Source organism: Penicillium malachiteum (genome assembly GCF_028827825.1).
Source record: "Penicillium malachiteum strain IBT 17515 chromosome Unknown utg000002l:1.0-8849297.0:1.0-8852440.0, whole genome shotgun sequence".
Taxonomy (NCBI): Eukaryota; Fungi; Ascomycota; class Eurotiomycetes; order Eurotiales; family Aspergillaceae; genus Penicillium; species Penicillium malachiteum.
This window is the reverse complement of record NW_026643095.1, coordinates 8,357,325-8,374,154: the sequence shown is the minus strand read 5'-3', so window position 1 is coordinate 8,374,154 and position 16,830 is coordinate 8,357,325. Positions and strand designations below refer to the sequence as shown.

At 44.8% G+C, this 16,830-nt stretch overlaps 3 protein-coding genes across 3 annotated transcripts; 2 read left to right on the top strand and 1 right to left on the bottom strand.

Moving 5' to 3' along the window:
* Positions 1–3,571: 3,571 nt before the first annotated feature.
* N7483_006114 (uncharacterized protein) lies at positions 3,572–5,190 on the top strand (the record flags this gene model as incomplete). The annotated part of the gene is made up of 6 exons (XM_057089551.1): positions 3,572–3,757; positions 3,822–4,229; positions 4,300–4,362; positions 4,425–4,745; positions 4,811–5,033; positions 5,102–5,190. The coding sequence occupies 6 exons, from the start codon at positions 3,572–3,574 to the stop codon at positions 5,188–5,190; spliced, it is 1,290 nt and encodes a 429-aa protein (XP_056949380.1).
* Positions 5,191–6,650: 1,460 nt separating this feature from the next.
* N7483_006113 (tRNA wybutosine-synthesizing 3 family protein) lies at positions 6,651–7,799 on the bottom strand (the record flags this gene model as incomplete). Its single annotated transcript, XM_057089550.1, has 2 exons — positions 6,651–7,136; positions 7,284–7,799. The coding sequence occupies 2 exons, from the start codon at positions 7,797–7,799 to the stop codon at positions 6,651–6,653; spliced, it is 1,002 nt and encodes a 333-aa protein (XP_056949379.1).
* A 514-nt stretch (positions 7,800–8,313) lies between these two features.
* N7483_006112 (DUF2461 domain-containing protein) lies at positions 8,314–11,201 on the top strand (the record flags this gene model as incomplete). The annotated part of the gene is made up of 8 exons (XM_057089549.1): positions 8,314–8,926; positions 9,064–9,179; positions 9,284–9,337; positions 9,450–9,469; positions 9,538–9,608; positions 9,707–9,909; positions 10,801–10,941; positions 11,163–11,201. 8 exons carry the CDS (start codon positions 8,314–8,316, stop codon positions 11,199–11,201), a joined length of 1,257 nt encoding a protein of 418 aa, XP_056949378.1.
* Positions 11,202–16,830: the final 5,629 nt, after the last annotated feature.

Here is a 16,830-nt window from a genome sequence, read left to right as displayed (position 1 = left end):
TGCAGATCATGCCATCATTGCTTCTTTGATAATTTTCAAGTGCATTCATTGGTCTGTGGGCTAGATGACCGGCATTCCCTTCATTTCACCCATCATCAGGGCCAAGAGCTTTGAACAGAGGTCCTTGAGTCTTGGTGAGAAACCCAATATATTCCTGTCACTTTTTATTTTCCTCCCTCGCTCCTTTTTCGAACATGTAAGACTGACATTTGGTAGGATGCTGCGATGATGGCTGCGCTTCTATTCAATATCTTTCCATTTCATTCGTCATCTTTTCCACGATTTTGACTGCGCCAAGCCTAGGCTACAGCTTGCACATGTGCGTATATTTTATATGACATCATCTGCCATCCGATACTTTTCTCCCAGCTATAAGTTATATTTCAATTGGCCTTATGGTACTTATTCTCTTGGTCGAAATTTTTCTTTTATCTATAGGAATGCCCCCAATGGTGTCTTTCTCTCTCGCCCCTACTCTTGTGCCTCAATCAGATATGATCAGGTGCAACAAACACCACTACAAGGCAAAGAGCTGACATCTCTTACAGTCCGGCCTAGACCTGCACAGACTTTACATATCCAGGTGGGCCAATAAGTAAGCCTCTGGATACCCCCGGCAAGTCTCTCATGGCCCTCTCCTGGCCTCAGACACTCCCATTCATGATGATATCTTGGTCACCAGAAACAATTGAAGGCAATATGTCTTGGCGCTTTTGGTTCAATATGGAAAAAAGCACACAGGCACTATTTACCACAGTACTCATACAGCCTCAGATGGCCGTATATTCTTGACAGTATTCGGTGCTGGTGCTTACGGAGTAAATCCGTGAACAATTATGAATTTGTCCTGGCAGTCGCGACCGATTCTGGTATAGCAGGAGTTATGGCTCACCTGAAAAAGCCGCTCTGTGTACGCGTGCAGATCATGATACACCTGGGCAACATCCATCTGTAGCTCAAACCCTTGGGACCTCGGAAATGTGCTGTGTATATTTCAAGCGGTAACCCAAAATTGGGTAGATTTGATCTTCATGTTCGCGCTCCAAATCCATGCGATATTTACTTTTCAAGATACCCAAGTTGGAGTCGCGGCCCAGCCACTTCTTAACAGCTACTTCAAGCTACGATTTTCTATCACTATTAATATGTTAGGACCTGACCTCAGGAGTTGCCGGGTTACTGTTTTTTGAAAGTCCAAACATACAATGGCAGAATTGGTTGATTGACTAAATAAGGCGAGTCTAAATTATTCCAATGACTCCAACTCCCTCATTCTGTAACTCTCTACAAACTTTGTCTTCCTCTCCCAGCTCATCAATCCGGATTTTCTCTTCCTAGCAACCTCAGTTGTGATCAACTCTTATCTGCTCTTTAACATTCTTCCTTCGTTAATCATTCATTGATATCTTTTCTGTTCCCTCAGAACATTCTTTATGTCCTCAAACCCTGGATTTCAAATGTTTGCTCACATATTCTAATTTTCTCATTTCAGCCCTATATCATTCCCTCTGCTCACTATCTTATTCCTTTTCCTTCTATCTGTTGACCAAATATCCTGTTTGTCCCATTGCCTCTCTCCAAGATAACATCTTCAAACTCTGAACTGGTTGAGCATTTTCTCTCCTCTTCGAATATTCTTCGAATACTCTTCACTCCAAAATCCCGCCTTAAGTCATATATAGCTGTTGTGTCAAAATGTTCCCCAACAATACCTTCGGCATGATTGAGCCTGCCAGCGTGATCACATTCTCAATTTGTTGAAACGTTCTTTATTGACTTTATATTTCATAGTCCATCAATACTGGGTTCATCCTCGTCTACTTTTCTGGTTCACTTGAACCTCTTCTCTCATTGAAACAATCTCCTCCGCCAATTCCGGTAAATTTCCCAAACTCATTCGTCCTATATTAGTCTTTCTCCGATTCCTAGCCTATTTAAACACACTCTTCGAGTTCAAACTTTTTCCCATCTACATTCTTCTTCGAACCATCAATTTGAACTCACATGATCCCAGGTCAGTATTTATTCCTCAAAACCCAGACTATTTAAACCGCTTCCCCCATTCAAAATTTCTTCCTTCTACATCCACCTTCGAATCATCAACTTACATATCTTTGGTAAGTCTACTATTTACACACCTTCCTCCCTTTTAAACCTTCTTCCTTCCTCATACCACTTCTTCATCCTCAGACCGTGCATCTCAGGCCAGTCTCACTATATTGCACAGCCTGTTCAAACCTCTTCTCCCCTCTCCCTCCCTTAGCTATCTTTCTCATCAAAGACGCTATTCTCATTCCTCACCAACCCATCCAAGGTCTTCATTTTAAATTCCACCACGCTTTGGATTCAAGCCTCTTCTCACCTTACTGAAATTGTTCCCCTCCTCGCCTTTCCACTTACCTCTTTTACACTTCTCTCCTACTCCACTTGACACCTCATACTATTCTTTTTTCCATTCATATTCGCTAATCTTCTTGCACTTTACAGCTTAACTCAAGGTTAAGTGAATTTCAAGTCAAACACTTCAAAAGGTTCGTCTTCTCAAATCCCTCGACACTATTTAAGCACATTTTCTCCCTCTCGAATCGGTTCCTCCTTCACCATCCCGTTCAGCCATATTGATTCATTGACATCTTCTACTCAGGGTCCGTCTTCAACACCGCCTTGAGTCTATTTAAGCTTCTTTCCCTCTTCCAAGATTTCTTTCTTTTCCAACTCCCTAGTTTTTCAACACCCCATCGAATAATCGTTTCATTAACATCGTCTACTCCAGGTCCGTCTCCATCACAGCCTTCAGACTATTTAAGCCTCTTTCCCTCTTCCAATATTTCTTTCTTTTCCAACAACCCATTTCCTTTCCTCGTCTAATACACTAACACACTATCGCCGTTGACTTCAACTCAAACATCAAGGTGTGTTCTCTCCCACATTACAGGCTATTCAGCATTGTATCCCATTGTTGAATTTTCTCTCCTTCCAACATCTATCCCTCTTCTAGATCCCCCTTAGCCATACTTACTTCACTAACAATTTCCCACTATAGGTTCATCTTTGAAACTGGTTGTTTATCACCGCCTTGGGGCTATTTAAGCCTTTTCTCCCCTTCTGAAGGTTCTTTGTTTTCCAACTACCCAGTTCTTTCACATCCTATCCACTTATATCAATTGACACGCATCTTCTATTACAGGTTCGTTTTCAACACTGCCTTAGGGCTATTTGGACACTTTCTCCCTGTCTCAAACTCTTGCTCCTTTGAACTCTCTATTCCTTTGATTCCTTCTACAGTCACTTAGTTCTTTAATGTTCTATTCAGTGATATCAATTCACTAACATCCTCTACTTCAGGTTCGTCTTCGACACCACCATAGGGCTATTTAAGCGTCTTGTCTTTCTGGAATTTCTTTCTTCTTCAACTACCCAGCCTTGAACTCATTTCATCTACTCATATTCACAGATTAACGTTTTTGCATCATCGAATTGAGGTCAGACATTCAAGGTACGTTTCCTTTATACACTCATCTTTGTCAATAAAACTCTTCCAATTCTAATATCTGTTCAGGTACTGCCTAAGATGTCTAAGCCTCGCGCTTCTTGGGGCTTGGGGATTCATTATCCCCCACCCTCGAGTGCTGCACACTCTGCCGTAATCACCGAATTTCAACAAGCCACACTGGAGGGTCTGATCAATCTGAAACCGATTGGCACTGCAATTCGTCGATCCCATCCCAGGGTGCGGGGGGTGATTGGAATCGAACAGGTATTTCCCCTGTAAATTTTCCATTTCCATGATATGCTCCGGCTCTGACACATCACAAATACAGATTCCATACACCATCACTCGTTCGGAACTTAAACAAGAGATTTCCGCTAGATATGCTGTTGCGGATGGCTTTCCCGTCCATGTCATCATGGAACGGTCAACCGGTAAAACAATGAATTGTTATATCGAAACGGCCAACCCGGGTGTGGCTGCAGAGGCAGTGCGAGCGTCCAATAGCGGTGAGGTTGTCCATTCCATTCGCAGCCGCCGTGTTGAATTGACGCTCAGCAATCAAGGCGAGCTCATGAAGGCTGTTTTTCCAAACGCGAAATGTGTGGATTGGAGCAGTGAGGGCGAGCCGACGGTCCGTCAGCCACGCCCCGACGAGGTGTACTCCACCGGCTTCACTGGTTTTTTTGCCGACGAAGAGCTTCGGTGCTTGTCATCATATGCTGAGTTCCCAAAATGCGTAAGTTAACTCGTCTTTTTATGCATATCGAAAGGCATTTTCTACCAGATATTAATTATCCTTGTTACAGAACAATTTCACAAAGAGGGTTCTTCAACGAACCTTTGAGTCTCTCCTCAGCGCCGTCTCGAAGGTAACTCAATTTTATTAATGTCAACCTCTTTTCCCTATGTCACTTACTCACTATTTATATAGTACCCATGGCACAGGACCGAATTGTACACAGTGCGCGAGCGCAACAATATCTTCGAGACAATGCGGTTCATGCTTGAGCTTCTGATTTATAAAATTAGTAGGCCACAGCAGGAGATAGGCCTTGATATGGCTCTGGTAGGCGATATCATTGACGTGGGTTTGCGTTGTCCGGCGTTTAATCCCCGGATGAAGTACTGCCTGATTGAGTTTGGCGGACGGATTCACCTAGACGAAACCTGGCGTCGACTATCGCCCGAGGCCCTTGCGTATTTCCCTTTCGATACCCTCACGTGGGTGAAGAAAGATCCTTCCGGTTTGCAGGTGAGTGGCTGCACTTCTAATTCTACTTATAAACTGGTCTCTGAATAGTCTAATTCTTCTTTTAGTTCTATGGAGGTCTCATCGCCGATGGAGAAATTCCTCCAACTGATGAAACTGCTCAAGTTGGGTTGATCAACCACTGGGCAAATGGACACAATCTTCTGGAACCCTACGGCCATCAATGGTACGAGTGGGACGTGGATAAGATTAACTCAGAGTGGAAATATGAGAATTCTATCATCTACGAGGAGGGACTACTTCACAAGTTGATTAAATCCGGTTACAATCGTCGTTGCCACCCAACATCGCAACACGCTCCCCATCCGGGCCCCCCCCGGCTACTACAATGAGACAAGAGGTGCAGATTTCCATTGACTCTGCACAGAACTCCAGCGCTAGAGTCCGCAATTTCACTGGACTGGACGAGGAAGAGGAAGAGGACTAGCGTGGTTTTGGCTCAAGCACCTAATTTGTGTGGGAGCTGCACAGTAATTTTTGTGGATCTTTTTGCACATAAATGACGGCGGTTTTCCGTTACTTCACAACTGGTTTGCTTGGACAATGCTTGCTGTGGATCGTTTTGCATATAAATGACGGTGGTTTTCTGTTGCTTCACAGCCGATTTGCTTGGGAGCTGCACAACGATTTCTGTTCAATTTTCTTTCATATCAATGCTGACTTTCTAGGACCGGCTGATTTTAAGTCAAACAAGAAACCCAAAAAAAGGCTAAGTTCGGGCCATTTTCTCACTAATTTCTGGTAAGTCAACTCTAAACCTCTGCCAATCTACTAACTTATCAGTTTTTTTTTCAATTTTCTTTTTTTATTTCCGTGCAGGACAACGACCGCGCATTTTTTTTGGCACTTCGCACCTATTTTCTATAGGAGTTGCACAATTATTTTTTTGACTTTCTTGCATATCAATACTAACTTTTGAGATAGAACCAGTTGACTCTAAGTCAAAAAAGGAATTCCAAAAAAAAACGTTAAAATGAGGATATCAAAAAAAAGCCAAGTTTGGGCCATTCTGCTCACTTTTTTCTGGTAAGTCGACTCTAACCCTCCTCCAATCTGCTCACTCTTTTTTTTCTTTTCTTTGTTTTTTTTGACTTCATTTCCGTGCAGGACGACGACTGCGCAATTTTTTTGTGCGGCGCACCTATTTTGTATAGGAGCTGCATAACTTCTTTTTTCGATGTTTTTGTATATAAATACTGACTGTTGAGACAGTTTAGTTCGCATTACGTGCGCGAAAGTTTTCAATTTTTTGATACCCTTGGATTTTCTATGCTGCACTTCGAATACGCGCTCCAGTCAATGCCTTTCGCCTTTGGTCTTTTCACTATTCATGCGAGTCAATACTTCTTTGTGCGGCCTTTTGATCTTCCCGAATCTCATGCACAGCACGAGAGATACCCCTTCTCTTTTTTGATCCTTTCGAACTTCCTGACTCCCCGGCATAGCGACGCGCAAGATACCCTTTATGTTTTTGTTTTTGATTTTGCCCCCAGCTTGTCCCACTTTGATTTCATTTTGTATTTCTCACACGGAGTTACACTGGTGATTCTGGCTGTGATCGAGATCGGTGAATCTGAGCTTAGAGTCTGGGTTGGCCTTCTGATATTTTGCGTACGCATATGGCTTATTGATGTTTTTGGATGCAGACGCGCATGCAATATTGGTATTCTTTGCTTTGCAACAAGAATGGAAGTTATGTATTTTATGCTTTCTCCGGGGTATTCCTCTTGGTATCACCTTTTATGTCAACTGCTCTCACTAACGTGATTTGAGCTCAGTCGACAAGTTGATATCAGGGTATGGGGTCACATACAACCTTACAAAATTCCAAAAACAACCAAATTGAATCCTTTTTTAAATACTTGTCTTCCTTGCAATCGTGTATCTCTATTCCGATTTATGCAACGTAGATTCCTGGTCTTTCTGGGCCTCGATAAGCTTCTTCCTCATTAATCCTTCCATCTTTTTCCTCTCTCGTCTCACAGCTGGATCCTCCCAGTCTGCGGGTTTGCCTTTGCCTCTTCCAGTCTGACCAGGCGTATAGGCATCTAGAAGGCCGACACGGAATCTTTCTCTTCGTTCGGCATTCACACTGAAGCGTTCATTTGACATCGCAATCAGCATATCCAGATACTCTTCTGTAACCAGACTTTGGATAACAGGATCTTCGATAGTCCCATCTTTGTCATCGCAGTACCCAATCACAGATTCCAATGATAGACCAGATGAACGAACGGCAACAACAGGGCTTGGTCCGTCCTCGCCTTCCAAACAACGTAGACCTTGGAGACCACTTTCCCGGAAACCAGAGGCAGATGCAGCCGATAGAACAGGTTGAGCGTGGTGTAAAGTGGCAGTCATGATATGGAGGATCTGGAGGTTTAGTATTAGCTGACTTTGCTTTATGATGAAAGTGGACCAGGGTCCTTTGTTCGGAGGAAACATGCTGATCTTTGGCAGAGAAAGAAGAGCACAACAAAGGGTGTGCCAGAGAAAATATGATTACTAGGCAGTACATACCAGGGGATCGAAATGAAAGCGAACAAGTCGCAGCGCCTTTCCAACAGGTGGTTTTCCATTTCCAGGTGTCAATCCAAACTGCTCATGTAATGGGAAAGGAGACTTCTCAGAAGATGTGGAAGCGGAGCCATCAGATTCAGTGGCAGATCGCACAAATGGGTCATGGGAAACATAAAGCCAGCGACCAGCGCCCTTCCCGCCAGTAGGGACGAACTGTCTTTGTTGCTGATCCAGGGACTCAGTTGGTTCTTTTGATTGCCTTTGAGTCTCCTCCAGCTGCGAAGTAGATGAACTCTTCTTTCGTCCTTCCAAGAATACACTGATTCGGCCTGCACAGCTACTAGTGGTCACTAGACCAGGCAGGGCATTGATATCGCGGATCAAATCGCGGACTCCCTCATCAACTGAGCCTTTTGGCGATGCATCTGTGTATTCTTCATCTGGAATAGCCAATTCCTCGACAATTTTGTTCTTGCGCGATTCAAATACCGCTGGAATTGGCGGTAGAGTAGACATTCTTTGTACTGGATTCTGCTAATTGGCCGAAATAGGAAATACTAACCCGGGAGTAGAGATTGCGAAAATGAATCCCAATAAATGTAGATAAACCCAGGTAATTTCTTGAATAGTAGCAATTGTTAGGGTTTTGATATTGAGAATGTTGTAAATTCTCGTAATACCAGGAGGGGCAAAAAAAGGCGTGAAGGGATTTCGGGAGCAGAAAAAGGCGGAGAATCATTACGCAGTACGAACTCCAAAGCCGGTTTTACTATATAAGGGAATGTCTACCCCTTGAGTTATCTCTAGAATTTCTTCCTTGCTCATATACTGAGTGTCACCAATGAAATTCGACCATAATTTGGATTAAATTTCTGATATCTTTTCTACCGGGAGGGAAAGAGGGAAAAATCAACAAACAACCAGAATTGATATTGTGAACTCCTAATATCAACAAACTACGAAATACACGCTAGAAACAGACTGCAGTAAGTTACAAATTCCAACAAATCAAATCATCTCCAATTTCGCCATGCCACGACGATCTTCTCGGCCCGGGCCCACAGAAGCCCCAGGGTCCGCGAAATCCGCACCAAAACGACGCGCTTCAGCACGACTCTCCGCCACACCAAGCGAAGTGAAAAGAGTCAAGTCAAACAGTGCGCTCTCTGCGAAATCCACTAGCAAGAAAAGCAAGTATTTCAAACCCGAGAGCTCCGCGGAACCGGAGGAATCACCAAGTGAGAGTGAGACGGGCGGGGACTCGGATTCAGGCTCCGCTTACGAAGAGAAGGAATCGGGATCGGAATCTTCGCCGACTCCGGAGAGTGAAGTAGAGGAAGAAGCAGAGAGTGAATCCGCACTTGAGAGCGACGGAGAAGAGGAGAGCTCGAAACCAAAGACCAAGTCCAAACAGACTCAGCGACGAGGCCGCGCGGATTCGGGTTCAACCGGCGCGCCGAAGGCTAAGGAGCTCTGGCGTGTAGGCGTGCGCACAGGTCTAGAACCTGGAGAGGAGGTAATCTTCACTAAACCCAAGGCCCGAGGTACCGGTGGTATCCCGTATGAAGATGAGACGCTCCACCCAAATACGAAGCTGTTCCTGCAGGATCTGGCAGAGAATAATGACCGGCAATGGCTGAAAGGTGGGTTTTTGTTCCCTGCTCCATATGGGCTCCGGTCCCTCCCCTGGCTTTTCGCCTTGTCCCCTCTTCCCCACATGGTAGCCGGCACCGGCGCGGCTATGCATTTTGCTGACAGGGTCTCTGTTTTTGTTGCTTAGCGCATGATGCCGATTTCCGCGCGGCAAAGAAGGACTTCGAGACCTTTGTGGAGACGTTGAGTGGCAAGATCACCGAAGTGGATGAGACTATCCCAGAGCTTCCCATGAAGGATTTGGTATGTGATTGCATTCAATGTCACCTTCTAATCTGGACTTAACCTAGGCTTGGGCTTTGGTTTGATTTGTCGCATTGTAAAGCCAACTGACCAATCTCATCCAGATCTTTCGTATCCACCGTGATGTCCGCTTTAGCAAGAACCCGCTTCCATACAAGGTATGCGGAATCCCGTACTCTGTACCTCCGTGCCTCCAAGCCGATGCAGCCTGGTGCCGAGGCGCCTTGTACTACTGTGATGGATGTTAGTGCTGATCTGACGGACGAATAGATTCATTTCTCGGCTGCATGGTACGTTGTTGCTGACAGGGGGGAAGGGTGGCTGAACAAGGATCATGATCCACTCATAATAGACATAGGTCCCGCACTGGCAAAAAAGGCCCATACGCAGCGTACTATGTCCACTTCCAGCCTGGCTCCAGTTTTGTTGGTATGCAGCTCAACTTCATTTTGTTCCCTGCGTTTTTCATTTCTTTTTCATTCGGTTGCGCCATGTCTGGAGACAATTGAGGCTTATTTTCAATGTAGGTTGCGGCCTCTGGAACCCAGAGGCTGATGCACTAGCATCACTTCGAGAGGACATCGATCAAAACGTGGATCAATGGAAAGAGGTACTTCGAGCGCCCGACATGCGCCGCGAGTTTCTGGGAGGAGTTGGCGATGATGACGTTGCTGCTGTTAAGGCATTTGCTCATCATAATAAGGAGTCAGCCCTGAAGACCAAGCCCAAGGTATGTGCAGATGATTTCTTTCTTTCATCGATTTACTCCTAGCTCTGATGCTGCCACTTTTTTGTTCTTCCATCCTGCATTGTTCATTTGTGCAACCCTTTGATTCTCCGCATACTCGATGATGGATGCCACGGTACTGGCTTCGGAGGGTCAGGAGGCGGAGGCGATCGAAGCCCAAGTCTATCGGCCGATCGGACCCGGTCATCTAAGGTCATCTAGAAGGGTCATCTGAGGTGACTATGATCTTCATGGTCATAAGCACAGTTTTTGTCATCATCATAATCATCATCATCATCATCATGTTCGATCTTGAATCTGGAATCAGGCCTGGACATCCTCAGTCTTCACCAGCCATGGATCATCCTCAATGACCAAGAATCCATCAAGGGTTCGGATACCTTTTCCCTCTCGGCTCGTTCCTCAGGACATGAATCTCTCATACATGGGACGAACACGACCTGAGTAAGTCAGGATGATCAGAACCCAACAGTGGTGGCGGAAAACAAGACCGCGCACGGGTGTCTCCGGGAGGACCGTGTTTTGGGTTCAACAACTTAGTCCCGCATGGCACCAGTACAGCACCACAACAGACCAAGGTTGATCAGGACATTGAGGAATGAGCCGATGATTCTACGGATATTTTTTTATTTCTTTTTCCCCCTATTTCTTTTACTCTTTTTTTTTCTTCTCTTGTGGGGATTCTCGTGGGATTCTCGAATGATTTTTTCTCACGCCGTCTCATCTGGTTCCATGGTTCAGACTGGCGCCAGTCTCCACGGGAGAAGAGAAAAGGGAAAAAGAGAGACGGGCTACTTTGGCCCCATATCCACGAAATCATAACAAAGGAGAGACCCAAAAAATGATACATAATACTAATAGAATCTACTATAGGGCTGGGAATCAACTCACCATAGTATTGAGTTACTCCGTCTACGCAGTTTTACAATTGGACGACCGATTACGGACGACGACTTCATGGCAGCAGATGTACAAGAACGGATCGTCAGTTTGATTGGAGTAATGGAGCCCTTCGTAAGCGTGTCCCCCTCTTCCCCTCCCGGATCTCTCATGTCCCCGCCGAATTTGCCCCCTCTTAGCCCATTTCCGTTCTGAGCTAGCTACTTGGGCCCATTTTCGTTTCAAGCCGAATCAGCGCCGCCAGGACAAAGCTGCTCCCTGCATGCTGCGTTGTTGGGAGCGGGTTATTGGTTCTTTTTTTTTCTTTCTTACTGACCGCTTCTCTTTCTTCATAGGTGACGTATATCAACAGTGTTGTTATGCCCGATCAGTAATGAGATTGGACGATAGGTACACGATGGAAGCAAACATGCCATATCGATCATGCAGTAGAAGGAGGACAGAAATCAAGATGCCAGACTACAGATTCCAGTAGAATTCCCATCCTCCATTACAAATCTTCTTAGATGAATCATAGTCTCATCCAAACTTGAATCTCATCCAATTATTTTTCCCAACATTGGAGTTAGGGCCATGCAAGTATAGATGCACCTAGGGAATACCCTTGTCATCCGAGCACCATGCATATGATCTCGATCTCTCAACTATGCTTAAGCTAATACGTACATCTGACATCTGAAGAGAATCTATTCTCAAGATCATGATCTTAGTCCCAGTATGACCCCCCCATAGACCAACAATCCTCCTTCCCCAAGATAGACGAGTACATAAGCGTAATTCCTGACCCCATTCGCATGCAGTTAGGCAGGTGTCACTGCACCGACCATCACATTTAGCTGCATGAAGAGCCCGAATCCAAAGCAAATGAAGCCCGAAAAGGTGTATCGAGTTTAGTATGCATTGACCCGAATTTTATTTTCCTTGCTTGAAATGTTTTTTTTTCCATTGGGGACTCCAGGGCTGTATTGATTATGGTTTCCGTACACACCGTTTATTCGGGCACATTTCCCGCTAGACAGCCACGCGTTACGGTATGAACCTTGTGTGGTGTAGGTTTTATTATGAGAATAAGACCCGTCTACTCATTCAAACATTTGAATGTTCTTTCAAGTTTTCATTTCTGGTGTAGGGCATGGGGGAGTACAGCATGAAGCATGCATGTTCTGCATGCAGAATTGTAGATTATAGTACGGGCCATTAAGGAGGGATGGATCCGAATTCCATGATCTCCGAGTCTGCAATGAGTCTGCAATGCCAGTATCTGCAACATTGGAAGACTCGGAATCAAGTCAATTCTACTTCCCATTCTCATTCTAACTCCAATTCCAAAATTTTGAATCCCTATGAATACCTTTCCTTGTACTCCTAAAACGCCGAGGAGCCACCGACATGATGAAAAAAAGACCCGCACCAAGAACTCCATAAACATTCCAGAATCAACACAGAAGGAAAAAAAAAAAACCTCAATCCACCAAATCTGAAACACTCCACCATAAGAAAAAAAAACAGAACCACATTCTGCAGAGAAGAAAAAAAAATACTCCGTAGAATCCACAACAAAAACAACACAGAACAAGCGCCCGCGCCGCCTTCGGCCCGTTGTCGGGCAAGCCCGCTAGGCAAAACCTTGGAAGACTCCATCTGGCGTAATAGGATTGGGTCGGGTCAGGACTCCGCTCCCATAGACTCCATTCCCCGAAAAGTACTCCGTACGGCGACCTTTTTCTGTAGTACCATGGATGCAAGGCGCGGATCCAGAGATGAATGTGAACCTTGGAAATCTCAAGTTTGGGTCGGATTTTTGTTAGCTTCTGGGTTCGGGACGATGCACCTTCCTGGTATAGTATAAGTGGAGTATTCATTGGAATTTGGTGCACATGTGGATCGTCTGATGTTGGTTCTGGTTATGGTTCAATTCGGATGAATGGATGATGTTTTCTTCAATAAATCTTAGAATTTCCATGAAATGACCAAATAGACACATTAGACAGATTCTGGCCTTGCTCTGTGAATCAGATATTTGCTGGTTCCAAGCTCACCTGAAATTTGAACCAGTGGCTGATGGCTCACCCTGGTTTCATGGTACTGGGTTAGTAGCGCAGTGGGGAGTAAGACTTCAGGCTCCATTGCCACGCGAGCTCATTGCCACGCGAGAGTGGAAGCAGGGACTAGGTGGTTAGTTCGGTTAGCGTAGATGGCAGTGACTAGTCTCAGTTCTTGTTTTTTTTTCTTAGTATGAGGGTCTAATTTCCACGGTTTTTGTGCGTGGCGTCGGATTTAATGCTTCCAGAGCCGACCATATTGGGAGTAGACAAAAGCAGAAACAAATTGCCGGTGAATCAGTGGGTAGTTCGTAAACCCGTATTCGTACTGAGTATCCATAGAACTAATTCCTTCTGCAGGCATAGATGCCTGATCTTCGGGAAATATCAATAATCCCATGAGCATCGGCAGCAACCACTGTAGAAAGTATCAAGTAAGTCAGGAACGCACTGTTAGTGGAGTAGATCTACATGATAGTGAAGCACGGATCCCTACTTAAGATCGACGAGGAGAGATACTCCCTACGAAGAGGCAACCAGAAACCGAACCAGCGGCTGAGTTGGTTCTAACGCGGAGCCTGGCCGAGAAGGCACTAACACAAGTAAGCGAGAGGGCAATTTCATTTTCTGGCGGTGTCTGTCTCGCTAGTGGTACCCCATATGGAAGGGAGACATGGGGCTAATCAAGATAGTAGATCTGAATTTCAAGCCTGTCTGTGCGCTGACATGTGTTGGGTGACCTGCAGGATTCGTATTGTGGAGCTTGAGTTCAGATTCAATTTGTGAGAATTCGAGAATCAGCTGTACTACTAGTAGTAGCTCCTGGAACTGCATCAAGGGCCAACTAGTTAGAATTATCAGATATCCAGTGGGATAAATGACCAGGACCAGTTCACTCGAAAAAATCCAGCTTCATACGAAAACTCAGATGACATCAACATGCATATCATCCGATTTTGATTCCACAAAACCCTCCATTTGATGGCCGTTCAACGAACCACAACATTGCCCACATGATATCCAGAGGTAACAACACATAACCTCAGGCTTTGACAGGGAGGATTATGGAGCATTGGCAACGATGGAATATACAACGTTTAAACCAATAAGAAAACTCGAAACTTACCAGGGCCAACCCACCAGTCAGCAAGCCACGTCAAGACTAAGACTAACCTGGGGAACCCTTGCAACGGGCCACAGATGATGTTCCCGTGCAGGCGCAACACATAACCGAGGACCACCTTGCTGCCCAAAGGCCGGGATCTGAGCGGTTCTTTGCGGTTCTCGGATGGATTTTGAGTTATTTGTGCTCGGGATGGATCAGTTTGGTTTTTGATTTTCCTTTTTTTTTGGTGTTGGTGTTTTCTTTGTGGCCCCTTTCACGGTTAGTGTTCCAAGTTGGCGTCAGTGTTAGGTTTTTCGCAAGGGTATTGAATGGTCACGATCCCTGGTCATTCTGTCAGCCCTGTGGCATTGTTATCAACCCGAACACCCCTGTCGGATCTATTGATTGGACCACGGGGTGATGTCATGTTCGTCAGAGAAGATTCTAGGATCAAGGAATAAGCACTTGAATAAGATGATTTCTGTAAAGGACAAGTATGTCTTTCAACAGTCTTTTCTACGTATTTAATATATTAGAAACATTTGAATCCACAAAGTTACGGTCCCGAGTGGAGCACGGGTGTGTCAGATCGGTTATGCATCGGATAGCAGCAGAGAAAAAAAAGGAAAGAAAGAGAGGGAAAAAGCAATATGATCGACCCGCAGTACAAACAAAAAAAAACTTGACAACGTTTATCAAACGAAATCACCCCCAAAAAAAAAAAAAAGTAAACATAGAAAACAAAGGATGAAATTATTTACATGTATTATTTTTTTTTCCCTTTTCACTCCGAGTCGAAATCCCAATCCTACGGTGTCACCGCCCCTCGACCCATCACACGACCCAGTTCAGCACTGCCTCGCGTTCCATTACTCGCCACGTCAGATCCCTTTCTCGTTATAGGTCCGTGGCCCGTGTTCCCGTGACTGAACAGCCATGCGGGCTGCAGCGGGCTGCGCCTATTAGTGCCCGACGGGTCTCCATCCTGATAGACGCGCTCCCGTGTGGGTTATAAGAATAATCAGAGATAATTCTACACTCTCCCCGCAATAAGTGTATCATAGATATTTAATTTTATGTTACTAATCCAGATACAGTCCGAGATTAATTATATGGCACGCCTAGAATGAAAAAAAAAAGTGTAGCCTGACTCAAGTACTGGGGGCGGTTCCTCAAGCCCACACATTTTTTCCCCTACTCCGTACTTACGCTCAGTCCTTCCTTGGGTCCAAATTGACTAGCGCGTCCCCAGAACAAAAGGCATCGACTGGCTAGGAAGTTTGGGTCAAATGGTGGAGTCTATTCCCCTTTTTTTTCCTCTGAAAAGATTTTCCACTTTTTCCCTTGAAATTTGATTTCATTTTATAAATTTATTAATATTTATTTTAATTTCATTTCATTTTTGGCATAGAAGTTTGGTACGCTAATAGCAATGCCACGCCAGAACAAAGTGGAGAGAGCGGAAACGGAAAGACGCGGGAATGTACAGGAAACAGGGAACAGTCACATCCCAAAAAACGTGGCAAGACCCAGGGTTTGTCGAATCAATGTGGATAGAGACTAACGAAGAATAAAAGAATAAAAGAATAAAAGAATAATAAAAATAAATTACTATTAAATAGGTAAGGATATGTCGAGGACCTCAACGTCCCACAAAGGAATATTCCCACCAGGTTCAGGTTTCTCAAATTTCTAGCCCTGGAAGGTCGCCCCCCCCTTCGGCATGGTTCATAGGGCAGCGGACTACCAATCATTGAGTTCCCCGAGGATGGTCTTTTATCATTTGGTAATTAAAAAAGAAAATAATAATAATCCTGTGTGATGGCAACACACATGCATAAGATCAGCGGGAAGGCCGGAGCGGCCCGTGGGACAAGTACCCCGAGGCAAAAGTTCTTCATATTACATGAAAACGTGTACAGTGTACAAACTTGTGGAAGATACAGATACAGATCGAAATTGGAATAAGAATTAGACACGTCGAATATGTAGAAAGATTAGAATATATCTATTATACCGAATACTAAATAGATTAAATTTCTAAGTAATTCTAGTAATTCTAATAATACCTATGCAAACCCCCCATTTTTTTTCTCATCTCAGAAAATCAGAAAATATCATGAAATCATCCGTCTGATTCAGATTCGGACACGCCCAATCCTCGGGTGGACACGCGGGATTGGCGGTGACCAATCCTCGTTACGTTTTACAGATCCCGAAAGTTTGCTCCTTATATACACAAACTCATCTACTATACCTAGGTATATACTTATATATGAATTCTTGGATACATTGAATACTCTAATTTCTATTTCTTCTATAATGCAATTCCTACTGTTAATGATCACCTCCACCCCGTTACAACGTGGTTGTGGCTCCAGAAAGAACAAGGAACCCGCTCCCCTCCGGCCCCCCTCCATCAGCAGCTTACCGACGCTAATGCAGGTTACCTTGGCTCATAATGGGCTTTCCGGTTCCAGTACCACAGAGCTGGGATTCTTTATGGTCAACCACTGCCGAGCAAGTGAGTATTAGGCTCCGCTCTCCGTCACCAGACACTCGTATTGGGAAAGGGTGGCGAATAGAGAGGCCCCCCCCTCCCCACTCACTTCAGCTGAAGTCTGATCGCCACTTTTTTTTTCTCACCGCTCTGGCTCTGGTACCTCCGTTCTTTTACTGAGTACTGGAGAGGGGGGAAAAGTGTTCGATAGTACTTGCAGTAGCTCCATGTACAAGGCCCGGAGCAGATATGCCAATGCATGTTCCAAGGTTGTTTGGTTTGTTTTTCCTTTTCCTCCACTTTCAAAATGTTGGGTTTTTTGGGTACATTCGTACGGGGTAGTCTGAGGGATTGAA